Below are 27,491 nucleotides of genomic sequence, written 5' to 3'. Positions count from 1 at the left end.
CTCCTATAAGTCCTTAAATTTAAATATAGGTTAAGGGTGGGCGTCCTGTAATTTTTTCATGTCCAAGTGTGTGTTTTTTGCATGAAAAGCAACAAAGATTATTTTTAGTCACATTTTTATATGCAAAAACTAATTTTCTTCATTTGAGAGAGGCATTATTTAATATATTTTACATTTTTAAAATAAAACTAGTCCCTTTCGATGGTCAATCAATTTCCCTTACCTAATTAATACATAATATTTTGGGTTCTTTGCAATTTAAAATTATCTACAAAGATGGGTCTGCTACAGCACTATTCAGAGTGTTTCTCATGCGTCCCTTCACTATCTCAACTATACTTGACTGTGATATAACTATGGTAAGGTGATGATATAAGGTAACTGATTTGACTATAATTAACATTAACCACCCTTATTTAGGTGTTCAAAATGCAATACTGCTGAAAAACTGCTCTGAAGTCGAGACCTTTTAATATCTGAAATGTCTTTCACTACACATGGTTTACTAGGTTAAGTTAAATAGAATTTTTACTGGTGCACAAATACCATAACAAAAGTTAAGGCTTTTTTCTTTAGTTGAAAGATAGCTTTTTGTTATGACTCCCCCTTATAGGATTTTTAAAGAGATAGAAATGAAATATTTAAAATTTTTTTCTTCCAAGTAATAGACTTGTAAGAGTGATAAGGGTTAATGAATAATTTCAAATAAAAAATTTAACTACTCATCCCTATGTAAAATGCACTAATGTGGTCCTCATAAATATAGATGTGTTTTCCTTCAGTAAGGAAAATTATTAATATGTTGGCTGTATTAGAATTGATTGATTAAATTAATTTTTAAAATACTAATTATTTTGTTTTAAAGTAAATGCTTTGAATGAATGCAGTAAATTTTAATGAAACCCATTTTGATACTGAAGATTGAAAGAGAAAAAATATGAAACAATTCTAACTTTTAAAATTTTATTTTTCAACATAAAATGTGTGAAAGGAGAGTGAAAAAAAAAGTAGCAAAATAAATACAGTTTCCATGTATTTCTTGATTATTTTAGGCTGAGTCATTCCCTGAAAATAAAATAAAAAGAGTTAAAACAGTTCAATGCATTTGCACAGTTCTATGAATGTTATGTAAAATTCATTTAATTAATAAATTAAACAATTTATAATAGTTTTTTTTAAATGAATACAGTTTGAGTTGCTAAAAGGTATAGAACTCAAATGTAAACTGTTCTAAATATGCATGTATAATTAGAGTTGTTCTATAATGTTAAAGAATTAGCTTGATTCAAAGTTTCTCATTTTTGTAAGAGAAATCCTTATTCCCCCCTTCCAATTTAAAGAAATCTTAAACTATTTGAAAACCTTCCAAGAAAAGCGATTATACTTGACAGCATAAAATTATTCGCTATTGTTTTACAAAACTTGAGTCATTTTTCTTAGTTAAGTTTTAAAATCTATAATGGGCAAACAAGAAACATCATCAATTTCTTAATTAAATTCTAAGAAATTTTCATTTGTTATTTTTTGTCACAAAATTAGAGGGGAAAAGATTTATGCACTGTAAAACCAATTTATGACAGACTATTTTAATATGGAAGCTTTTACATTTCTATATTAATCTATCTAATATTAATTAAAAAAGCAGTAATTCGTTTTAAAAAAAATATGTTGGCTTTAAATGAAATTTTAAGATACTAAAAAATTCTTTGTTTTTAAAGTAAATGTTACAGATATAGTGAATTTTGACTCAATTATTGATTCAAAATTCCAATAAATTTTAGTTTTTTTTTTTTTTTTTCTCTTGAAATTAGAGGGGAAAAGATTTATGCATTGTAAAACTATTTTATGAAACTAACTTAAAAAGGTAAACCTATACAAAGTGAGGAATTGGAGAGAAAAAAAAGGAGGGGGGGGGGCTTTTTTTTCCTTTAGAAAAGAGAGATGTGTGCTTTGCAGGTACTAGAGTTTTAGGTCTATTCTATAATAATTTTAAAAAAATTACTTTACTTAGTTTTTTACACCCTTATTTTCCATTAATATCAGTTATATAAATCAAGCTAACTTCAAAAAATAACCATTGCTTAAAAAGTATGTTGATATATTTTTGTTCATTGTGCGGAATAGGAAACTATTGTAAGGCATTAAAAAAAATCTGCTGTTTAAATTTCTCTTAAATTGTTGCACAAGACCTTTTTATTATGTGTTCTTATTAATATGGGACTAAGAATAGAAGAATACAATAAGTTATCTGAAAAGAATAAAAAATAAATATTTCTTAAAAGACAATAAGAAGAGTAACATTTCAAAATGAAAGTTAAAAATAACTGTGTATCTAAATTTTTCAGAAATAGTATTTAGTAAAATAATTTTACAAATTAAGTAATAACTTTTTATGTCTAAATTAACGATCTGTTAATATCCAGAAAAGGAATTTTAAGTTCAGCTAAACTTCTTCCTTTTAACATATTTTTGTGAGATTCCCACCCCCAAAAATGCTTGTTCTCCTGTAATCAAAGAAAAGTTAGAAGAAGAATACATCTTATATGGGAAATAGAAGACAATATTAATAGAAATTTAAAGAATTGAGAAAATTATCTAATTGAAAGAAAATATAAATAAGTAAATAGGAATAATAAATAGTTAAGAAAATATAATTAACTTGGAAACAAATCTAAAATGTACAGAGCAATTTTATTTTATTTTATGAATGTATATGTGGTAAACTAAAAGAACGGGAAAGTTTTAGAGAAGAAAAGATTACCGAAAATCTAGAACAAAAACTAAAGGGTTTTCTAACTTAACACAAACAAACCAGAAAATGAAAACTTACATGTCAGTTTGGCATTTGAAAAGTCTGAGTCTATTTCAAATGGACCTTCCATTTTTACTCCCTCTTTAGTACAGGTAGCAAGGGTAAACTAGAAAAGAAATAGTTTACATTGTTGCCTTATTTAGCTATTTAATTTTACATTAATATATTTCAAAAAGTCTACTGTGATTTCTTAATCAATCTATCGATATATATATATATATATAAATTTCAATTTTCTATACTGCAGTAATCTTTAAAAATATTTTATCTGCAATTTTTTATTCACAATGCTTAATTTTTTATAATGTTTAAATGACTAAATTTGAACATCAAAGTTCAAAACTATAAAAACCAGCCTAAATAGAATAAAGTTAACCATTTTAACATGTGTTGAAATAGGAGTTTAAATCTCCCTCAATAGGCATTTATAAGACACAGAATTTTGTTAATCAAGCCATTTATGTATTGCTGACCAGAAGAAACTTTTTTGAATTCTGCATATAAAGTGAAACTGGTACAACCACTTGCAATGCATTGCTTTAGTATACAACTTAGACAAGTGGTCTCAGTTAGAAGATGAATTTTCTTTCAATTTTATTAATATGAATAAATTTGGCTACTTTAATTAATTTCTAAAATTTGGATAATTTACACCGTGAATTTGGTTGAAATAACTAGATTTTATTTGCTGTGACTAAAAAAAGAAGAAAAATATTTAATGCAAGATAATGGCTTATCAAAAGCAAATACTTACGAAGTTAATTCATACAAAATTATTTGAGAGAAAGAAAGGAAAAAAAAACTTTGAGGAACTCTTTTTGAAGTTTACTTTGTTTTCCCAATGCTACTAAAGTTCAAATAAAATATGACATATAATGATACTCACTCTGGTGAAAGCCCTGGAGTCCCTATAGTATAATACTCTCAAGCTATCTTTTAATAATACTAAGGCTTCCTCTCTACTTAGATCAGGTTTCTTCTCTACATATGTTCGAAGGATAGGCTAAAAATTGGATTAAAAAAATTTTTATTTTTTAAAACTTAAGGCATTTTCCAAAACATTATTGATAATGAATAAAACAGAGAAACGTTAAAAAAATAACTTCAAACTTTATATTATTTTATTCCAAGCTTTTCAGAAAGAAAAAATATTAATTTAATTTTACATAATAAATTTATTGAATTTATATAAACCGACTGAGCATTTACAGCACCTAGAGGTGTTATTTTACCTGATTTTCTCTCTCCAAAAACCAGTTATTCACAGAGGTATTCAATGAGAAAATAGTGTCATATGGTGAAATTTTTCCACAAACTTGCTCAAATGTAAAATGCCCACTTGGTTAAAAAGCTATAATTTATTTAACTTAAATAGTTAAGTTTAATTAATGAAAGAATAAATGCACACATTAAAAAGTATATGAAAGCAAATTAAATTAAGTCTTGGTTATAAAAGGTTAAGAGCTAAAACACTGCAATTAAAAAAGTTTATATCAACAGCATCAATAAAATCATTGGATTATAAAATCAGCAATTAAAAATCTCAAAAATAAAATCAGCGCTGTTGTTGCCCCCTCCTTAAAAGTCTAGCGGAGCTAGACTAGGTCAATGAGGCCAAACACCCTCCGGAAGTCCAAGACCAGTAATGGACTACCAAGAAGAACTTGATAACTGAGCCCCAGGCACTTCAAGGTGCGAGTTGGAGAAGCCTGTTCAGAGAAGCAAAATCTTAAACCACCTGTGAAGGTGATAGTTCTGATAAGGCGGGTGAGAGTAGTCTGTCCTTGCCTGTCAAATTTTAGTGTTGAAGAACCTCCAGGTCTGTGGTCCCGATACCACTGATGCACCAGGGGAATGGACCATAATGCTTTTCCACTCGACCTGGCTTGCGAATATATTTCTGTATAGGTAAGAGGCTCAGGTGGAATCAAGACCTCATTGGTTCCTGCTTTGGCCAATGTATCTGCTATTTCATTACTCTCAAGATCCTCATATGAGAGCATCCATTGTATGTGAATCATAAAATCAGTAAAATATTAGAGAATGTTAAAATCATTTAAGTAAAATCAACATTTTAATAAAATCAAAATGTTATGAAACCACATGTTTCATAAATAAAAAGATTAGGCGTTTGCATTCTTTCTATATATATGTTACCGGCAAAGTATGAAATGCCGGCATTGTATATAATGCCGGATGTTTTTAGGCAAGTATGAAATGTGAGAAGTATTACATACTTTCCCTAGACATTGTATAAAATACCTAGGCATTCTAGAATGACAAATGCTATTTAGGCAAAGTGTGAAAAAAACATACTGATGAGGTTATTATGTAAATTATGTTCATTTCTGAAAAATAAAAATGTTATTCCAAAAAAATAATGAGAGTGCCATTAAAAAAATTTTATTCAAAATGCGTAAAGAAAAATGAAAGTTCTACAAAACATAATTTATGTCTTTCTTATTATGGGAACAAAATGTTCACATAAAAAATTCACATTTATGTCACAATTATTTTCAGTTCAGAAACAAATATTGTACAAAATATCCATTTCATCACCTTTACTAACATGGCCACAGAAAATTTTATACTTTGCCTGTTTCTCATTTGGCATTCTATAGAATGCCAACGAAATGTGTGAAATATAAATCGTTTCATACATTGTCGGCTAGTTTTAGGCATTATATACAATGCCTAGGCATTCTATAGAATGCCGGATTTCAAACTTCGCTGGTAACATATACATTACATACAGATTAGAAAATCTATCTACTGGTGTAAATAAAGCTATTTAACAACATGTTAAGAGGAATGCGAGTGTAAAGGCAATTTTGATGTACAGTAATTATGTTAATTAATTAACAAAGGAATTTAATACAATTCTTACTCAGTAAGTTAAATTACAGGATTAAAGAATATCTGTATTGTGAATAATTTCTTCGTGTAAAAACGCAGGCAGCAAGCAATGAACAATTAGGGAATGTTTACTTTTAAAATTCTGATACTCAATAATATACTTATTTTAAGACCCTTTTATATCAAATTCTTGGTTTAATAAACAATCAATTAAAATAGATAAATCTTGAAATATAAACTAACTTACCTATTAATGTGCATATGGATTTAAGAAATTGTTAGATATTTTTGGAAAAATTCAACAGCCTATTTATGAATTTCATTACTTTGATAATACAATTTCCTCAAGAGTGAAGGTGATTTTAATGTATGATTTGGTACTGTACATTTAAACTACAATAAACATTTAGTAAAATAGCATGTTTAGGAAACACTTAATCAGTCGTAGATTCAAAAAGCATACCTGAGCAATATGACTGCCAAAGCCGGTAGCAATAGTTTGGCTTTCATATGCTGTCCCAATTTTGTCAACGTACCCCAAAAAGCTATAAGAAAGAATAAAATATCAATCAAAACATAATTTCAACTTGAATTCTCTGACATGATTTATTTAACAGTCAACAGTTTCTTAAATATTTTATACACAAAATACAATTTTCAGAGAAAACTTACGGCTTATCATCTTGCATTCCACCTACAACATAAACATTCCACAATGGATCAAACTTGGATCTCCTGATTGAAGAAAGATAAATTATTAAAATCCTTGTTATCAACAATAACTTATATTTTAAATTTAAAATTACCAACATTTCAAAAAAGAAAAATTAATTTCGGTACAAAAGCCCTAAATTAGAAACATCTTTTAGATAAAATAAAAATTGTTTAGAATCATTTGACATATTTAGCTTTACTAACATTTTTAAAACAAAAATTAAGATTATTTATCCTTTTTTAGTACGATATATAAAAATGTGCTATATCATATCAGAAAAGAATATTTTGGAAATAATGACTTAATAAAAAATGAAGATTGATCAATCAAAACAAACATAAAAAAAATCAAAACAAGTTATAACATAATAGAGGAAATATAAAAGATGGAGAATTAGGAAGAAAACAAAAAAATTATAAATAAAAATATTCAAATAAGTCTTTCCTCACAGAAGATATAAAGTGAAAATTCGATTTATTAATTTACGATACCATAAACACTTCAGGTTTCATAAATGAAAAACATTGTTTTAAAAATAATAAATTCATTCATTAATCATTCTTGCAATATTGTTAATTCGTGAAAAATTTCTATGTGCTTCTATAATTTTAGTAGGTATACTTTATTAATAAGGAAATATTAAAAATAAAGCCAATCACAAGTTGGGATTTTAACATAATCAAATCTATATAATTTTTTTTTTTTTTTAATTTCTCATAAATGTTAATTTGTGCCTTCACATTTTTAATTGCAAAATTTAAGAAGCACACACACAAAAAAAAAGTGTTAACTTCCAAAACAGCAGTGAAACTAAGTTTTTAATCTAGAGACCTAGCTGCCAACATGGATACAGAAAAATCCAGTAGATTTTACGAAATACTGCAAATTTTATGATAATTGTTGCAAAATGTACTAAATATTTTACCCATGGGGAATTTTAGGGATTTTTAAATAAATCAAAACAGAAAAACTGCAATATTTTCCAGTTATGATTAATGATATGATTAAAGAAATTGAAATGTCATGTACTATGTTTACTCATAATTTCAAATATTAATAATAACTAATTCATCAAAGATAGTTAAAAGATTTTTTTAAGTAATTTTAAAAGAAGTTTTGAATAAAAATAAACATTTTAGACAAAAAAAGTTAGAACTGATTTCTATAAATGAGGTTTGCTTCATTTTGTATTAATAATACTTATTAAAATATTTAAGCAATAATCTGTATAAAAATTCTATTTCAATAGAAATATTTTTATGAAACTTACTCAATTTTAGAGAATTTTTTAAAATGTACAAACACCAGAATTTTAATTTACAAGTAGATCAAGAAAAATTGATGAAATCTAGTAGTCTACTGGAAAATCTAGTAGAGTTGGCAGCTATGTAGAGGTGTTCACCGATCTCTAAGAAAGGTTGGAGAGGTGCAATACTTGCAAAAAATAACTAAACATTTTGGGGGAAAAAAAACTGAAGTAAGAACTTTGTAACACATGAGAACAAGAAGACATTTGGGTACCTGTTATATAAAGCTCTAGTTAGCCAAGTATATAAAGACTTCGGTTTTAAAATAAATCCATCATTTAAGCACTCTTCATCAATTCTGAAATAATAAATGATAATATACTGAACAAAAATAGCTTTTGACATAGAAGAATTACAAACACACAAAAATGATGAAATAAAATACTGACAGAAATTCCAGAATTTAAATTGATATTTCTAATTTAAATTATACAGATAAATATAAGCAACATTTTTTAATCAAAATATTTACTGTTTCGAGAAGTACTTGTGGTTTGGCCATAAAATATGTTTAAAAAAAACTTACAGTTTATGAGAAAAGATAAATTAAATATTAAGATTAAATGCAATAATACAAAATGGCAGAAAACCATTAAAGAATATCCTTAAATCGTTTAGTAGGAAAATTAATATTATTGAAGCACTGCACTGATGTTTTTTAAGGTTAAAGAATTACCTGGATATTTTTTTTAAAATCTATCTACATTGACGGGAAAAACTAAGAAAGTTCAAATTAATTTTAAAGAAATGAGCAGAAAATTAGTACAACATGAGTGCAAGACTATAATTTTTAGTCAGGGGCATGTTTTGTTTTAAATAGAACCCTGCAATGTTGACATTGCAGCTTTATGTGTTGAGAAGTAAATTTACAGTAAGTGAAAAAATTTAATATGACTGTAAGCTCAATTTTATATTGCTGTGAATTTAATAAAATGATGATTAAAGATGGGTAGGATTTTAAGTTATTTTGAAGGATAGAAACAGGATTTTGTTAATGAGAAACTTCAATGTGTATACATTGCTTTATTTTTTAGAGCACTGCAGCAGATATGTAACAAAACACATTTAGCATTGTAAAATAATAGTATATATTGCTATATTTTTAAGAAATTTGCAACAGGCTGGTAAAAAAAAAATTGTTACCATGGGGGCTAACATTTGATATAGATTTGCAATTTTTTTATTCATGAAATGTGTGTTTTGTGTTGTCAAAAGAAATTACCATAATACAAGTGAATTTTGAATTTAATAGGATTGCGATATTTAATTCCGTTTTCGAAAGTGGTTAGGAAAAAAATTCTCCGAATATCAGGTACGCATAACAAATCAATTATGTTGTGCTATGATCTGTGTCTAAATGATATCCTATTTCAATAATCACATTTAAATTATATAAGTTATTCAATATTCACATACAAACTCATGTTTCAGAATAAAGTAATCTAGTTTCAATTCTTCAAATTTTGCTTTTTCATTTTTTTCTCTTCAAAGCATAAATTAACAAGTTTTAGTAGCAAATATGCGTAAAATCAATTTCTAATGATGTATTGAATTCTAATGATGTATTGATGATTGATTGTAAAAAATACAATTTTATATTATTCTTTATTAAATCTACTCAAATTTCCCCAAATAATATTTTGCCGAATATTCGCTTACATATATATTACATATACATACTTGCTTACATAAACTATATTATATCTATGCATTAAAAACAAAATAATTGTTCAAAACTTCAAAAAAAGTATTTTTGAATGAAACCTAATAATGCATAGTTCAAAATACAGTACATAATAATTTTGAAATATGATTGTGAATTCTGCATTACTCACATTTGTTGTTCAATAACACCAGTAAGGTATTGGAAATCTGCATAATCTCCTTCAGCTCCTAAGATAATTTGCTTATTTACTTGCAAAACTCTTGGACAGTCAAAGTACCGAGCCAAAGATCCATAACTACCCATAGTATCAGCACAGATCATTACGCCTTTGTCATAAGCAATGCCCAAAACTGAAGAACCGGTTACAATTGGATGTCTGAAAATGGTTAACACAATTTAATTCTACAGGATTTAAGGATAACGTTTTGAATATAATTTGTAAATTTTATGACTGCTGTTAGTTACTGTTTAAATATGTTAAATACATAGTGTAATACATGTTATTTTTCAATTTCTTTGCAAAATTTTCGATCCCAAAATTGCTTAAACATTTTATTAAAATATAATAACTTAATGAAGAAAAAAAAAAGACATTCAATACTTCTTAAACATATGTTTTTATAAATAAACACACCTTAAATTTTTTAATTTTTTTTTACTATTACTTTTTCATGTTATACTCTATGTTACACTTTCATAAACTAAGTTTTATTAATAAAATTAGTAATCTAAATTAGGTAATAAATAGTTGACAAGAAAAATTTTTTTTTTTTTTTGCCAAACATTGCATACAGTAATGGCAAAGTAGATGCATCTCTAACTATTAAAAATTGAGGTATATTTTCATTATGAATTTTACAAATAAGAATTTTATGCAAGAAAAAATATATATAATAACACTGGCTAGTTTAAATAGATCTACACATTTGGGGATATTTCTGAAATGTGATCTGTCATGCTAGCTACAATCGAAAAAGCACCAAAAATATTTATAATTTGAAACGAAAAAAAAAAAAACATTCAGATGTTTGCTTGATGATGACTTTAAGTTACACTCTTACAGTTGGTTCCCTTCAATAATTTTTTTTTTGGTACTTCATAGGCTACTTTCTATGAGTATTTTGGAAACAGTCCCATAAATTTCAAATGTAGATAAAGATATTTATATCACAGTTGAGTAAATGGAACCAACCAATTTGAAGTAGATGTTTACAGAAATATAATTTGCTTCGTGAATAAATTCAGCATTTATGGTTACAAAATAACATAACTTCAGATGCTCCTTAATTAACATATAATTATATAAACAGGAATCTACAAATCTTCTGCACCTGTTTAAGGCTTCCAATATTTAAGTAAATTTTTACCTTCCTTTTTTTAACTTGAAAATCTAATTATTTTGGTCAACTGATTCATTAAATTTCGTCATGACTTCCAGAAATTTTAAAACTTTTGTAGATCCCTGTCTATAAAACATATTTAACAGAAATAATATTATTTATCTAACATGAGACACATTGATTGTTTTTTAGTTAAATGCTGTAATAACGTTTTAATATTTCGTATAAGGATAAAAATTATATTTCTCGCAAAAAAAAGGTGTTTTTTACGTAGTGTGTTTTCTCGGATTATCGACGGCAGCAAAGTTCCAAGATGATTGTTTCGTGAAAGGCAACATATTATCAACATCTTTAGCAAACAAAGTAGATGTGCAGCTTCCATGAGAGAAATCCATTGTAAATGATTTAATTTGCACTTTAAAAATCAATTGATTTCAATAACTTGCTGCAAAGAAAAAGTTCAGACCGCTACAATTCCTTCCTTTTCAAAATTTTGTTAAATGAAAACAAATTTTCAAGCACTGTCATTCTTCTAGATAATCGTTTAGTTGTAGTACTACTGTTTTTGTTCCAGGGATACATTTGCTGAAGTTATATTCTGACTAGCGCTTTGAAGCATGATTTCTCATCAAAAGTGTTATTAAAGGAGCATTCGCACTGTATGCGATCATTTTACCACCCAGTGAAGTACATTCCCATCAAAAGCCCAAAAATTAGGTTCTCAATCATTTCTCAGAATTTGCATATGTGATTCCTTTTTTGCATGCATTGTGGTCCCGCAGTGGACAGATCGTAAGGATCTACACGTGTCGGTACGGTTTCCAGTATGACACGAGGTCAATCATCACTGGCTGCCGTCATTAAGCTGATGGGTGACCACTTTGATCAGCCTTTGTAGAGCAGTACGAAGTGTAGTTCTCGACTTCGCGAGTAGGGGAGCCATCCTCTCTGCTGAGGATCAAAATCGGAATGGCAGGTCTTCGGATAATCCTCAAGTATGTTTCCCAGACCGTCGCCAATACCCCATTGGGCAGTTCTGGCGCGACGTAAATAAAGTTTCTACCCACCTGCATTGTGAATCCTTTTTTAAAAAATTCTTCAAACCATTTTTGTTCCACCCGAAAAAAACTCTACTCCCACCCAAATAGGGCCATTTGCATATTGTATTAAATTTTTTCGTAGGCAAATGGAACCTCATTGGTGAAGTACCCGATTTGAATGCATAAAAAATAGCTGATTTACGGTATAAGACACATGGAAATACCTAGAAACTGGGTTCGTCTGGGAGTTATAGCGGCGACTATGACGAGGTTTAACTATGTTAAAGTGTTGAGTCAACATTTAAAACAAGTTTTGGCTCGGGTGAACGAGAAAAGGGGAATCCTAAGAGAAAGTAGCTCCCTATTTTGAAATGCATTACTTCTTTTTTCCATAACAGCAGACTTGGACGTACATTTCATGGCGAGGGGAGTTCTTCCTACAAACAAACTATAATGAAGCATTCTAACAGCATGTGATTCAACTAAGCGATTTAATATGGATGGTTGACCGTGTAAAGCTAAATGCAGATGACGCTAGGGATTAAAATTTGTTGCAAGAATAAATTCAGAAGACTCAGCAAGCTTGTGATGAGGCTACGCAAAAAATAAAAAACGATGCTATTTTACACAAATACAGCCAAATAACACTCACAACGTGACTAACCTTAATTATAAAGTTACACTTTACCTTAATTAAGGTTAACCTTATTTATTTATGCTGTGATTTTAATTTTGTTTTAGGCTCATGAGCTGTTAGAATTTATAAATTACAAAAAATTCTTATAAATGGTAAAATTAGGCGTAAATTTAAATAAAAATCACAATATTAAAACTTTCTAAAACATTAAGCCTGTTCACACATCACCTCGCAAGCATAAACAGAGGGATAAAATTTCCTGTTTTTAGGAAGCTTGTCATTGCTTGCACTCAATCATCCAGTGGATCTCCACTATACGTCATCGCCAACATCCACAGAGGTCTATTTAGTCATCAGGTGGACGTCCACAAGACCATCTCTATTTGATCCAGTGAAGGCCTAGTAGAAGTTCAACAATCCTCCATCTGACATAGCTTTTAAGTGGATAATTTGATCCATAGCATATCCAAGCATGACATTTCATAGTCATTCGCAGGAAATATTCCTGATGCGCTGATTAATAATGTATGTTTAATAACATATATTAATAATATTTTAGTTGATAAAATGAACATTAAAAGAATTATATACAGTTTGAGTTGAATGAGTAAAAATTGCTTAAATGATATTTATTGACTATTTGATTTCATCAACCAAAATTTTTTTTTTTAGCATTTGGTTATTTATCTAGACTGAAGTCAATAGAATAGTGAATATAATTAACTTAATGTGATCATACTTCTAGAAGTATGATCACATTATTTTAAAATTAAATTACAGATCAAAAGCCTAAAAATATTTTTTAGTTTTATCTCTAAATAATAGTCACAATAAAACTGGAAACAACAGAAAATATTTTATTATAAAATTTACATATTGTTAACATGAATTTCTACAGATTCTTTTTTCCAGATTGTCAAGGATGCATACTTATATCCAGTTACGCCTAAGGTCTCCAACAGACATAATTTAGTCTCCAATAAACCATAGAGCTATATTAGCAGTTTTCTTTCATTGCAATCTTTTTGAAAGACAAAAGAAAGTAGATCTCTCACATAAACTAGAAAAAATAGCTCCTTTCTTCCAAGTCTACTTTTAAGTTGGCCTATAGCTTTTCCATAGCTATCTCCATCAGGAGGAAAACTTAATTAACTTTTAGAAATACATCTGAAAATTTATCATGATTATCCAAATTGGGATCTTTATCAACTTTTTGAAATTATCCCCCAAAACCTAATCAGTTTCTGATATCTACATTAAAAACTGGAAGTAAAATTTTAGGATAATGTAACAACGTATTTCTTGACATATATAGAATCTTCTTTCTCAGAATTGGCAAATTTTATAAGTTTCTGCTCTAAAAGACGCCAACGATCAATATATGTTTCTGATTTATCAAATTCAACTCCACATGTTGCTTCATCAACTTAACTAACATTAAGATTGTCACGGATTTTCATTTCAGTATCTATCAATAAGTTCGCTTTTTGTTCAATGAGTTTAATTAACTAGTTATCACTGTTTAAATTAGACTCATCACTATCAAAATCATTGCAAGCATCGGAGAATAATCTTTGATAATATATACTCAAGCTTTCTTTAACTCCTCGATGTCTTCAGAAGCTATATTCTGAATAAAGAACTAGATTTCACTCTAATAAATTTTTAAAAAAATGTTGATTTTCTTTAATAGCAGATTTAACAGTACCGTCATGAATACCAGATATTCCTAAATTAGGTAGACATTGAATCAGAATATCAAGAGGTAATCACAAAACACTTTATTTGGTGACAAATACAGAATAGAGACGAACAACAGACTCTTAACGGAGATAATTTTTGCAATAATTAACTCAATGAAATAGTATATTAGCTCAAATGATGCATCTCAAATAAATTAAAATAGTAAATTACTCAGTTATCTCATTAAACTCGAAAAATACTTGGACTCAGTAGTATGTTAATCTACTCTCAACATTGAAGCTTTTAGAACACCAATAACAATCATTTTTATGGCGAAAAGAAAAAAAGAACTAAAAGCGTGTAGTTTGCACTCACTAGGAAAGTAAATATTATGTAAACATTTCAAATAGTGTATTTGTTAAATGTTTATTCATCAAGCTATTTATTTCGCTTTAATCCTATGTCTAATTTTTGACTACGCTACAAGAAACATTCTAAGGGACGTTGTTTTTTTATTGTTGTTTCATAGACATTTCCTAAGGTCCACTGTGTGTTTTATCCACATTACGTCTAGCATAGTTATTCAGGGTGGGTAGCCAAATTATTCAACAAAAAATAAGCACCTTTTAAGCACTCAAATAATATTTCTAAGCACTTTAAAAAAATATCATAATTAGGTAAGGTTGAAAAGTTTTTGAGAATTGACGGTTTTATCTGGTTCTAATCGTCATGTGAAAAAAAAAAGCCTTTTGGCATTGTTTCTAACAATTGTTAGACTTTTTGAATCAAGTAAATCGAATGGCGTTTTCATACGCTATGGACTGACGATGCGTCGAAATAGTTTGGGGTTGAATTAATTGTGAAAACGTTGAATTGAACAATGTGTCTTTCTGTATAATTTGTAGCAAAAATCAACATGGTAAAGGAAAAATCTCATTTTAGAAAAGGGAAAATTAAGCACTTTTTAAAAGACCCAATGAAATAAGCACCTTTAAGGGCTTTTAAAAAACGCTACGCACCCTGCTATTTATAAGACGTCTAATGGATCATGTGGAAGAATACTGGTCGTTTACTGGATGGATTATGCCGCATGGGATCGCACATAAATTCAATGCCCGATTGCGCAAGCAGCTCATACACATAGTTTTTAACCAGATTTTTTCTCTAAGGTGTGGCAATCATACCTTAATTATTAAGTATAATATCAATTTTATAAAGCAATAAAATTTACAATTGATAGTAAATTATTAAGTATGGTGTCAATTTTATTATGTAATAAATAGAAAGTGATTACAATATTTTACATTTAAGGATATAACAATTATTCTTTGCACAGAAGAAATGTTGCTTTATAATAAAATGCATTAAAAAATATTTGTAATTCACACACATTCAAAAAAGCAATAGTAAAATATTATCTACAAATGTTTTCCAATAAAAAATAATGTATGAAAAATTCTAAAATACAACTTGTTGGATGCATTAAAATAATATTTGTAATTCAGACAGATTCAAAAAAGAAATAGTAAAATATTATCTACAAATGTTTTCCAATAAAAAATAATTTATGAAAAATTATAAAATACAACTTGTTGGATGAATTAAAATAATATTTGTAATTCAGACAGATTCAAAAAAGCAATAGTAAAATATTATCTACAAATGTTTTCCAATAAAAAATAATGTATGAAAAATTATAAAATACAACTTATTGGATGAATTAAAATAATATTTGTAATTCAGACAGATTCAAAAAAGAAATAGTAAAATATTATCTACAAATGTTTTCCAATAAAAAATAATTTATGAAAAATTATAAAATACAACTTATTGGATAATTTAAAGTGTTGCATGCATGATTTGATGTTGAAATGGAATTTTAAAAAAAATTATAGGAAATTTAAAAACAAATTATTATGATTCAGAAGATTGATTCATCAACCACTGATGATACTTTTCAAGCATGTGGTCCTTTGGTACAACCTGGAAGCACACAAATAAAGAACTTTATTTTAAAGAGAAGAATCTAGCAAACACAAACAATATAGATATAATAACAACAGAGACATAAAGCACGAGCATATTAACAATGTTTAAAAGAATCACAATTTTTGGTATTAATTGAAAAATTATACTTAAAACAATTGATTAACAACCACAGAAAGCTGATAATTTTTATACCAAACACCTTTAACTGTCCATTTAGAAATTTTCTTTAAAATATATAAGGGATGAAAATTTTTTTTAGTTTATATGTAAATTCTGGATTTTTTTTTTTTAAAGGAAAGCCTCAAATTAATAACTATAAATGAAAGAGTTTCTTTTATAACATTTTCGATTCAAAGCTCACATCATAATTTACAAATCTATTCTTATTGGAAACTATCCAATTTTAAAGAATTTCTCCTAAATGCTATTTAACTTTCTTAATCAATTTAACTCCATTTGTGTTGAATCTAGAAATTCCACCCTCTTACCTCTTCATCCTATTTTATCAAGTTATGAACAAATGAAGTGCTGATTACAAAACCAAAACATCAACCAGTGAAGCCCAATTTATAGAGTTAAATACAAAAACACACAAATCTGTCTCATATGCATGAAACAATTGAAATCAAAGAGTTAAAAGTAGATCAAAACATGACAAGAACACACATGTTTTTAAAAAATTGTTTAACTGAAAATTGTTTGCTTTTTACCATATTATTTTAAAACTGAGAATGAATGTTATTAAAACAAGGGAGACACTTTCAAAATGAATGTTTAATACAAAATTTACCACTGCAATTTTTTTGTGGTTAACGGTAGTCAAATGTTGGTTTTAATATTTTCTTTAGAATTAATGGTTTTTAAAGTCAGTATGCACTAAACTGTTTGAAGAAAGGATACTATCGCATGTCACTCCTATCTATATCATATCACGGCACTCCTTTTGTAGGCAAGATTTTTAGTTCAACAGAAAAATGAGGTAGAGTTAAGTCGAATTGTTTTTCTTTTGTGGATAACTGAGGTCAAATGCTTGTTTTAAATGTCTGTTTAGAATTGATGATTTTATAAAAATAGCACATAATAAATTGCAAAATGAAAGAAGACAAATTTGTTCTCTGTCATAACATTTCACTTCTCTTAATCCCTTTTGTTGGCAGGAAATTCTGTTCAATAGAAAATGGAGAAGTTTCTAATTAATTTTTCACAATTGCAAATATTTTTGTAGTTTACTGAAGTCAAGTGTTTGTTTTAATTTTCCCTTTAAATTCAACATTTTATAAAATAATGCATACTAAACGGGGAAAAAAAAAGATTAACTTTTCCTCGGTCATAACATACAACTGCTACCAAACCCCAACAAAACACACAATCTTTTTTTTTTTTTTTTTAACGTTTGCAATAAAAAAATTCAGCGCTAACAGAATAAGTATATTGTTGTTAAACTTTTATTTTGAATACCAGTATGCGTGTTTAAGAAAATATACCTGCTACATTTTAGATTTTCAAATCTATGACTAATTCCAAGAGCTTTTCATGACCTAACGAAGTTACTATTTTCTCCCGACAAAAACAAAACAATAAATTAAAAAAGCATTATGATAACATTAATTGAAATGACAGGTATAATCAAAACTGTTATACTCTGCATCTTCATATATTTATAGATTTTAAATTTAAAAAACAGAGTAAAGAAAAAGTAGAAGAAATAAAATTAGTGAAAAAAATACAAAAGCAAATAATTTTCTTTTTTTCAGCAGAATTTCATTCTAAAGAAACTTTTCTTGTTCATCAGTAAAGGATGAAATACTCCTGATTTTTCTGTTCTCATTTCGAAATAAAAAAAATTCACCAATGACTGGCTTGCTTCATCTTGAAATTTAAATTTATAAATAAATAAAAAAATTATAATAAAAATTCTGAAATCACAGAAGTTTTAAAAGAAAATTCGTTCTAGCAATGATGTTTTTTCTTTCATTTTTTGAAAGAACACCATAATTTTTACAGAATATGATAAAAACATTTTATATTTTAATAAAATATGACTGTGAGTAGGGGATTTTGTTACAAATTTAGATATTCGGAACATCGTGAAATGGGGGGGGGGGGGATCCATTTTAAAAATTAGATTTTTCGGTGACCTAAATCTATGACTTTCCATGATTTTTTAAAAATAAATAGTTAAAATCATGACATTTCATGACAAATTTTGTTCAATACTGAAATTCAAGACTTTCCAGGTGCTTGGATACCCTGAAAATAGTAAAAGCTCAAATGCATGTTTAAGAAAATGGACACAGCTCAAAAAATATTTCCCATTTATTTATCCATGTTTTTTGAGTTGTGTCCATATTCTTAAACACACATTATTGAGGTGTGACCAGAATAATAAGCTCACTAACAACGAAATTTCTGAATTAATCGATGCAAAAACTAAAAATAAAACTCACTTGCTTCCACTCATTAACACAAAAGATTCTGTATGAGTCATTTCCATATTTCCCTATTCCATGCAGTTCAATGGGGTATTTCCATTGTTTTTTCAGGTATTCCTCTGAAAAAGGAATTCTAATTAAAATAAGTTTCACAATCAGCACAAAACTTAATGCTGAATGATTTATTTGTATTTACCAGAAAAGCGCAAAAGTATTTTCGATTTCTTTTCTTGCAGACCAAGAGGTTGTAAAATATTTATGATATCTGAAGGTTGTGATTTTACTAAAACTTGAGGAGTGGGAAATTTATCAAAAAATTGAGATATAACTTTTTTAACAGCCTTTCCTGAAATAAAATAAATTAATTTATAGGAATGTTACTTTCAATGCAGAGTTTAAAATTGTTGCAGAGATTGTGGAAAATGGTCACAAAAATAGTTATATAAATTTGGAACAAATATATGTCCATTTAAATAGTGAGCATTCTATGAATAAATAATTTTGAACTTCACCTTCATTTAACATTATATGAAACCTAATACAGTAGGGAACAGATTATCCGGAACGATCGGGACCATCGCTATTCCGGATAACTGATTTTTCCGGTTTTCTGAATCTCTACAAAAAGCCGTTTTTTTACTGTTAAACCCAACTGAAAAAAAAAAATATTAGGAAATAATCTTAAAAAGAAGAAATAACGATGAAGTAATACAGTAATGATTATTTCTATAATGATGGTATGGTAAACATCTTTCAAAAAAGAAAGAAAAATCCTAAAATCGTATGAGGAAATTATTATTTTTTTTTTAAAAATGGAGGGAAAATTTATCGAATTTCGTTCCGATTTCCGGATAACGGGTTCTGTACTGTAATATCAAAATAGAGTGAAACCTCCAGGATAGACGACCTCTATTTATTATCACTTTTGGGAGGCACAGAACTTTCTCCATAGACTTTGTGTCGATGAAAACCTTTAGGTCATTAATAAATCTCAAGGCAACACATCAGCATCAAATGCGGAAAAGGCCAAATAAGGAAAAACGAAAAAATATCAAAACAAATGAGTTCTTTTTGACGATGCAACCTCATGTTGCAGTCAGAGTGCACTAAAGATGATTCTATCAAGAATTTCCTTTAAGAATTGAATTAGAAAAATAAAGATATTTTATAAAACAGAAGCACCTGAAACAAACAAACCTCTTCTCATCTTTTAAAGCTAACTAATTTTTATAATATAAAATTAAATTCAAACTTAAAGCAAAAAACAAAATTGTTTATTTATTTAAAATGCCGGTCAGGTGGCTGAGCGGTTAGCATGCCTGACTGCGGGTTCGAATCCCGCTCTGGGCACGGATGTTTCTCTCTGTGTTGTCCTCTGTTGTGTGAATGTGGCACGCCCTATGAACGGGTTTGTGGCAGTGTGGCGTGGGTAATGTTGCTCGCCTCCGTGACTTAGGTTCACAGGTGCCCACTGGGTAACGCTAAATGAGCAACACTTCCGGCATCTTCCGAGGTGAAGAACGAGAGTTCAAGTGCCTGCCGTAAATTTTTTTAAAATTTTTATTTAAAATAGCTTTATCATCATTCATAATTGGTAAATTTGGTTTTGCACATAATTATATCAGTTGGGATAATTTTTATAGATGCCAAATTTTATTCATTGATCCGTCTTTTTATGATGCCAACAGAAGTGGCATTTACACACCAAAAAAGTAACACCGACTAAAATTAAAATCGTATGCAAAAAATCATGTACCTTTGCTAACAATTTTGAAGTCAATGGAGGTAACCTCTAAAAATGACCAACCTCATTTACTTAGACGACCCCACATTATTACAATGACCGTTTTACTTAGGAATAGAGAGTGGTCACGCCTGAGAGGTTTCACTGCAATATTTATAATTTTTTTAGCTAAAACCATAATAAAGGGTGCGTAGACAAATCTTTCAACAAAAAAAAAATCAACTTTTAAGTACTTTTTTGGCACTCAAAACATATTTTTAAGCACTATATACATTAAAAAAATGCAAAAAAATTCTCACTGACTTAATATGATCATACAATGATAGAATAACTAGTTTCTGACAAAGAACTCTTTTCTCGATTATATTAGCCATTATAAAATGATCAAGAGATTTTTCTGTTTGATATCAGAAGGTGGAAAATAAAGCTTGAAATTGAGGATATCTTGCAAAATGCAGCAGAGTCGCACATGAGAGATTGCAATAAGCTTACCGAAGTCAGCTCAGTAAACGCTCATGCGAACTCGCAAGTATTTCATCAAACATGTAAAATGATTGGGGCTTTTATACACAATGAACTAAGGTACACTGTAATAGATTGGGATTGAATGAATTGTGAAAACGTTGAATAGAACAATGTGAAAAGCAGGCTTTAGCATAAAACGTTGCAAAAATGGACATGGTAAAAAAAATCTCATTTTTGAAAAGGAAAAATTAAGCACTTTTTAAAAACACCCAATGAAAAAAGCACCTTTAAGGGCTTTTAAAAAAACGAAAATAGAAAAACCCCTCTATAAGCACTTTTTAAAAACGCTACGCACCATGTAATATAAAAAAAACCCTAATATTTTTAATACAAACTTTTATCCTATCATAAATATTATTAACACAGTTTTTTAAGTCTAATATTTTCAATAAATTGGTGAGTTAAATTACAGTTGCCAAATTAATATTGCAATTCAAATAAGTAGTATGTGAAAGTTTAAGCAGCTAATAATTTATATAGTTTTAAAAGTGTGTCTATTCATGAGCTGCATCAGGTATTTATTTAGGCTTTGTTTTAACTCTTTGCTTACGGCTGGTGCAGTAAGTGGACCAGAATGGTTTCATCGTGCTAAGCGCCGTAAGCAAAAGTTTAATAATTACTTGCAAAGGAAAAAATTTTATCAGCTAAATTTTTTGAAGAACGAACGTTTAGTTACTTTCATTGCTCGAATTATTAAAAAATATCATATGTTTTACTAGCAAATAATTTACATTTTTCTTTATTTTTTTCAACCCTTTTTTCATTGTAGTTTGATTTTTATTTTAAAAATATTACAGGAATATTTAGGGGCAATAATGGCAGTTTACAAGCAACCCTTCAAAAGTTTTAAAGAGCAATTTTTATTAAATTGATTATTAAAGGAGGTAATAGCTTCATGAGTTGTCAGCATTGTAACAAACTAATCACATCCTGCATAAATAAATAAAATAAAACATTAAAAACAACTTTCTTATTTGCCATTTTTAAGCAGGGCAAAAAGTCACCACCTTTAAAAACTGTTCATTGACGGAAAAAAAAAGCAAACCCGAAGCTATTAATTCTATTTAGAGAAACAAAGCTCAGTCACGGTAAAAATTTCATGAAGCACATAGCAATATGCATAGTTATGGTAAATCAGAGACTATAGTATATTTAACAAAATATAACTATATATTAATTTTAAATATTTAATAAATGTGTTAAAATTGGTGAAAACCTGTAGTTTTTTGTAAGCATATTGTAGCTACAAGCATTTTCCATGGATCATGATACAAGTCCTCTTGTATTAAATTGTAAGGAGATCGAGGTGGATCCCATTTTGAAAGAGTCCTGAAAAAACAAGGAACTGATTCAAGAAGCTTTTGCTTTCTAGATCTGAAATAAGGACTTCTTTTGCCTGATGTTCTTGTCTTGATGATTCCACTTGTACCTATGAATAATTCAATATAATAAATAATACATAATATTTGTGTGATTTTTTCATACTACAGTAGGGAACCGATTATCCGAAACGGTCGGGACCATCGCTATTCCGGATAACTGATTTTTCCGGTTTTCTGAATCGCTACAAAAAGCCGTTTTTTTTTTATTGTTAAACCCAACTAAAATAAGAAAATTTGGAAATAATCTTAAAAATAATAAAAAACGATGAAGTAATACAATAATGATTATTTCCAAAATGATGGTAAGGTAAACATCTTTAAAAAAAGAAAGAAAAATCGTAAAATGTTATGAGGAAAATGTTTTTTTTTTTTAAAAAATGGCGAGAAAATTTATCGAATTTTGTTCCGGTTTTTTGGTTTTCCGGATAACGGGTTCTGTACTGTATAAACATAAATTGTAAAAAGATTTTTAAGTTGTCCTCAAAATTCCAAAAATGTAGTTATTGTTATCATCACCAATATATTTTTAATACCAAGACATTGTAGAGATTTTCAATTAAAACTCGAAACTTACAGTAGTTTTGATCCATAACTGTCCTAGCAAGTTCTTCCTGATTTTGTTAGTAAGAGAGTTCTATTTATTTGCTACACCAAAATCTTTAAAAAAAGTTTCATTATTTTCTTTATCATTTGAAGTAAGCAGTTTTCTACAGCACAGTATAAACTATAAAATGAATATTTAATATTTGGTATTTGTAGTAAATAAATTTACACATCCTACAAGCTGCAACAGTTTTTAAACAGTTAGACAATTTGTGCATGATCTAACCTTAAAAAAATTAATATAAATTTGTTTCTCACAGAAGACTCGGATAGGAAAACTGACACAGAAGTACAAAATATAATATTAATCAAAAAGAAAACTGGCTACTCCCAATACTCTAATTTAAGTACACTTAAGTCCGGTTTAAGTTCAATCTTTCAAGTATACAGATAAAATATGGTTAAGAACAAACTTTGCAACAAAGAAACCATTATAGTGACTCCTATTATATTACACTATAATGGTACTTTATTTACAGCACTATATTAGACACTGCAATCTACGACATAAAAAATTCCGATATTCTTTTCTAAGATGCTATTCTCTTGTCTTTCTTAAATTTTGATATTATGGATAAAAAAATTTATTTCATGATGACTAAATTTGAGATCAATTAAAATAGTTCACTAATTAAATCAATTAAAATAATTGATCTTAAAGAAGAATATTGTTAAAAAAATGTTAACATAGAAGAACAGAAATAGGGAAAGTTAGGTGAAACTGAGTTCGTGAACATTATGCCTAATTTGTGATATTAGAAAATATTTATATTTCAAAGAAATGCAAACTTTTCAATATTACAGCATAAAATTAATGTTAGAGGAAATGAAAAAAAACTAATGCTAGATTTCATGATAAATAATACTGTTATTGATAATTGTCAGAGCTGAAAAGTAGAGCCATCTGGCGCTAAAGAAATACTATTACACAATACCTTGGGTTGTTGAAGAAATATTTGCTTGACCGGGCTTTTTTAATTTTAATTCATCTTTTACATCAGAAATTGTCTCATAATTAGTAGATGGAACTTCTAAAAACAAAAGATTAAACTTGGAAAATTGAACATAAATTATTTTATAGCATTGGAAATAGACATAACTTGAATATTAAAAGAAAAACAGAGCTTGATGTATAATAATACCTGTATTCTGATTAAGTGATAAACTGTTTTTGGAAACTTCAATATCTTTTCGAAAAACTACTTTTTCAGCTTCCTGATCAGAGCTGGGGAGATATATTATCAAATTTAGAATAGATAATTAGAAAAAAAATCAAGAAATAGAATAAATTAAAATTAAGATCTGTGAAAAAACTTTTTTTTCCCCTTAATAAGATAAAATGGTTACTGCAGCATGATTACTAGTACATGTTATAGCTATAAAACACATAGTCAATAAAATAATCTCAAAAATAAAAACACTTTGTAAATGCCATTTTTTATTAATTTGATTAATAAATAATTTCAATTGTATAAAATATTATTTTTGTGTTGAATATTCCTTTAATTTGACAATTTAATCTAATTTTAAAATGACATTTATTAATAAAACTAAAAACAAGCACAGGAAATTAAACAGCTAACATATTTGAGATTGTAAAGTTTATGTTAAAATTGTTTTCACCTATTTCTTAACATTGCATAATTTATTTGGTCAATAAATATTTGAACTTTGCTCTGCAAGTGTTCTTTATTGTATTCAGATTTTCTATATCAAGATGTGAAGTCTTCATTAACCCCTTGCCTGCCGCAGGGTGTACAGATACCATTCACCAAGTCGATGCCTTTCCGAAGTACGCATTGCCATACGTTGCTATCAGTAAAATTACTCTCACAGCTTTGGAGTGCAATAGAAAGATCTTGAGAGTATATTCAAAGGATTTCAGTCGAGATGGGGCAATACCTCCTAGAAAGGAATCAAGCCTCACGACGGGTTACTATAGGCGATGATGACGTAGTAGAGTTAGGCCCAGAGGGAAACCAGTCAGGGTAGCTATTTTTACGAAAAACTCCGAATCTGATCAAACGAGCCATTGGCGATATTCTCAAGTATTATAACCTGTGTCGGCATTCAGCCAATTGGCGAATATTTTTGATTTGAATTTGTAAACAACCGTCTGTGTTCTGGTGTCAACGTTCTTCGTAAAATTTATATTTATTCAACAAATGTTATAAATGTCAGCATTAATTTAATTCTTAGTGTTATGAATAATTGCATATGAGTGCTGTGTACCAAACTGCAGAGGATTTTACAAAGTTGATGGTACAAAAGTATTAAATTTTGGATTTCCCAATACGTAAGAAATGGCTTGCCGCCATGCCAAGAGATTTTGAAGTTGCAAGGAATTCTAAAGTGAGTAATATTTGTTTTTATTTTTAAAAATTTAATTATGCTTCTTTATTATATTTTTACTAAGAGTAAATTATTTTAAATTGTGGATAAATTATTTATAATAATTAAGTTGTTCTTATCAATCATATCGCAAACTATTGTAATATATAGTTATTTTTATAGAGTTTTATTTTATAAAAATATTAATAATTTTAGTATTTTATAAAATTTTTGCTCAAACTTTAAACATTTTTGTTTGACCATAATATATTGTAATTTATTTGATTATGAAATTTAAATCTATTAATTTTTCTACAAAAATCTATTAATTTTTCATACATGAATATAGTATGTACTATTTATTTTAAATGCACATATAAATATTGTATTCATTTTGTTATAGGTATGTGAGATGCATTTCAAGGAAAATGACATTAGAAAAGAGATATTAAATGACATTAGAATTATTTTTAAATGCTACTGAAAGTTAAACATATATCAGTAAAATTTATGTTTACATTTTATTTATCATTTTTTGAATTTGCTATTTAATAAAATATTTATTATCTAAGGTTGCTTACTTTATTTTAGTTTATCAGTGTGACGGGTAAAAATTATACTTTTTTAAATGTTACTGAAAGTTTAACATATTTCAGTAAAATTTGTGTTTACATTTTATTTATCGTTTTTCGAATTTGCTATTTAATAAAATATTTGTTATCTAAGGTTGCTTACTTTATTTTAGTCTATCAGTGTGATGGTAAAAATTATACTTTTTTAAATGTTACTGAAAGTTTTAACATATTTCAGTAAAATTTGTGTTTACATTTTATTTATCGTTTTTTGAATTTGCTATTTAATAAAATATTTGTTATCTAAGGTTGCTTACTTTATTTTAGTTTATCAGTGTGATGGTAAAAATTATACTTTTTTAAATGTTACTGAAAGTTTTAACATATTTCAGTAAAATTTGTGTTTACATTTTATTTATCGTTTTTTGAATTTGCTATTTAATAAAATATTTGTTATCTAAGGTTGCTTACTTTATTTTAGTTTATCAGTGTGATGGTAAAAATTATACTTTTTTAAATGTTACTGAAAGTTTTAACATATTTCAGTAAAATTTGTGTTTACATTTTATTTATCGTTTTTTGAATTTGCTATTTAATAAAATATTTGTTATCTAAGGTTGCTTACTTTAATTTTAGTTTATCACTTCTAACAATCACACTTCCACAGGAAAAAAATACAAATTATAATCATGCTTTTGATATGTTTTTTTTTACTATCTAAACCTTGTTTGAAGACTGCATTTGATTTTTTAAATTTTTTTAAGCTCATTTTATGTCATTGTTTATAAACAATTTCTATTTTATTTCGTATGCTCTAGTTCTAATAACATGCAAAACATAATCATTAAAATCCAAAATAATCATCTACTAAAAATGTAAGTATCATATTATAAAAATTAGACCCCTTTCTTAGTTTTATGTCAAAACTATAATAATAATAAATGTGTAAAATCCCTTTAAAAATATATTTCTTTGTTTTTAATCCATACATTTTATAACAAAAAGTTAGATAAAATTTTCCAATTTATAAAATAAAACTGATATTTAATGCTTAAAAATATATTTTTTTTCATTCACACAACAGTTATTTTTGTTCGAATTGATTTATTGTTAATCATTTCTAAAAACAAATAAATATATTAAGCATTTTTACACAATTTAAGAACATTTAATCTAGACAAAAAAAATAATAATAATAATTTGTAGAAAGTAAAAAATTAGTAGAAGAGTAACGAAAAAGTGTCGAGAAACAGAAGGGAAAAAGAGAAGCTTCGTCAGAAGTGATCAGCAAATCTGGGCCTAACTGTACGAGTCATCGTTTTCCGTCCTTCGGCTTTCTTCCATCTAGGAGGTATTGGATGGGGTGGGGAGAGAAGGAGTAGTTTCTGGAAAGTAAACCCCAGACTTGCAATTATTGCTTGTGTTTCTTTCGAGTAGTGCAAGCTTTTTTAGTTTACTAACATTTACTTCGTTTTTTAGTTTGCTGCTTAGTTTTCTGTTTTTGTAAACTTTTTATTTTTTGTGCAAATATGTCTGAGTGAATTATATGATTAGAGTTTATGTGTTCAAACAGATTTCAGGATATATCACACGACAGCAAATTTCTAACAATTTTTTCATTATTATACTTTAAATTTTGTATGCTTTCTTGCTTTTTTTGTAAAAGTAAAAAGTTTTTAGATTGAAAAGTGTGTCTTTTTTTCCCTAATACACACAAAACTATGAGTGCCTCTGTGGAAGCCGATGGCACTGGTGGGGGGGGGGGTTAATCTTGAAACTACAAATTAGAATCTTGAATTGAAATTACAAGGGGTTAAAAGTACAAATTTAAACATCTTTTCTCTTCTGACACTTCTT

General features: G+C 27.8%; 2 protein-coding genes across 4 annotated transcripts in view; both read right to left on the bottom strand.

The window, feature by feature from the left end:
• Window positions 1-946: 946 nt before the first annotated feature.
• On the bottom strand, window positions 947-19,902 carry Prosbeta7 (proteasome subunit beta type-4). 2 transcript variants are annotated; one of them, XM_087169459.1, is made up of 9 exons: window positions 19,802-19,902; window positions 10,967-11,320; window positions 9,526-9,732; window positions 7,905-7,988; window positions 6,341-6,403; window positions 6,132-6,213; window positions 3,699-3,815; window positions 2,831-2,918; window positions 947-1,065 (listed from the first exon to the last, which is right to left on the bottom strand). In XM_087169459.1, exons 2-9 carry the CDS (start codon window positions 11,089-11,091, stop codon window positions 1,049-1,051), a joined length of 783 nt encoding a protein of 260 aa, XP_087025585.1. In that variant the 5' UTR covers window positions 11,092-11,320; window positions 19,802-19,902; the 3' UTR covers window positions 947-1,048. The 2 variants fall into 2 exon arrangements, with proteins under 2 accessions (XP_087025585.1, XP_042896109.1); XM_043040175.3 differs by lacking the exon at window positions 19,802-19,902 and having other exon boundaries at window positions 10,967-11,445.
• LOC107455970 (uncharacterized) overlaps window positions 15,296-27,491 on the bottom strand; it is a 28,120-nt gene continuing 15,924 nt past the window's right edge. Inside the window, exons 4-10 of one of the 2 annotated variants that reach the window (XR_015435961.1) lie at window positions 23,874-23,956; window positions 23,667-23,762; window positions 21,963-22,175; window positions 18,674-18,823; window positions 18,493-18,596; window positions 15,881-16,039; window positions 15,296-15,644 (exon numbers count right to left, since the gene is read on the bottom strand). Coding sequence is in view for 1 of the 2 variants with exons in the window: in XM_043040174.3 (XP_042896108.2) it covers window positions 15,971-16,039; window positions 18,493-18,596; window positions 18,674-18,823; window positions 21,963-22,175; window positions 23,667-23,762; window positions 23,874-23,956 (715 nt within the window). In the remaining variant the exon portion in view is untranslated. Of the gene's footprint in view, window positions 15,645-15,838; window positions 16,040-18,492; window positions 18,597-18,673; window positions 18,824-21,962; window positions 22,176-23,666; window positions 23,763-23,873; window positions 23,957-27,491 lie in introns of those variants that run through there. The other variant, XM_043040174.3, reaches the window with a different exon arrangement.

Source organism: Parasteatoda tepidariorum, chromosome 1 (assembly GCF_982258835.1).
Source record: "Parasteatoda tepidariorum strain Cologne lab strain chromosome 1, Ptep-v5.0, whole genome shotgun sequence".
NCBI lineage: Eukaryota > Metazoa > Arthropoda > Arachnida > Araneae > Theridiidae > Parasteatoda > Parasteatoda tepidariorum.
This window is presented reverse-complemented; position numbering and strand designations above follow the sequence as displayed.

Excerpts from the sequence above, each read along its gene's own strand:
- Prosbeta7 (XM_087169459.1), bottom strand. The coding sequence starts at position 11,091 with ATGGATTTCTCTCATGGAAGCTGCACATCTACTTTGTTTGCTAAAGAT. Across the intron at positions 9,733-10,966 it reads AATCCGAGAAAACACACTAC|ACATCCAATTGTAACCGGTT; the intron begins GTAAAAAACACC and ends AACCATTTTCAG. Across the intron at positions 2,919-3,698 it reads ACTCCAGGGCTTTCACCAGA|TTTACCCTTGCTACCTGTAC; the intron begins GTGAGTATCATT and ends TTTCTTTTCTAG.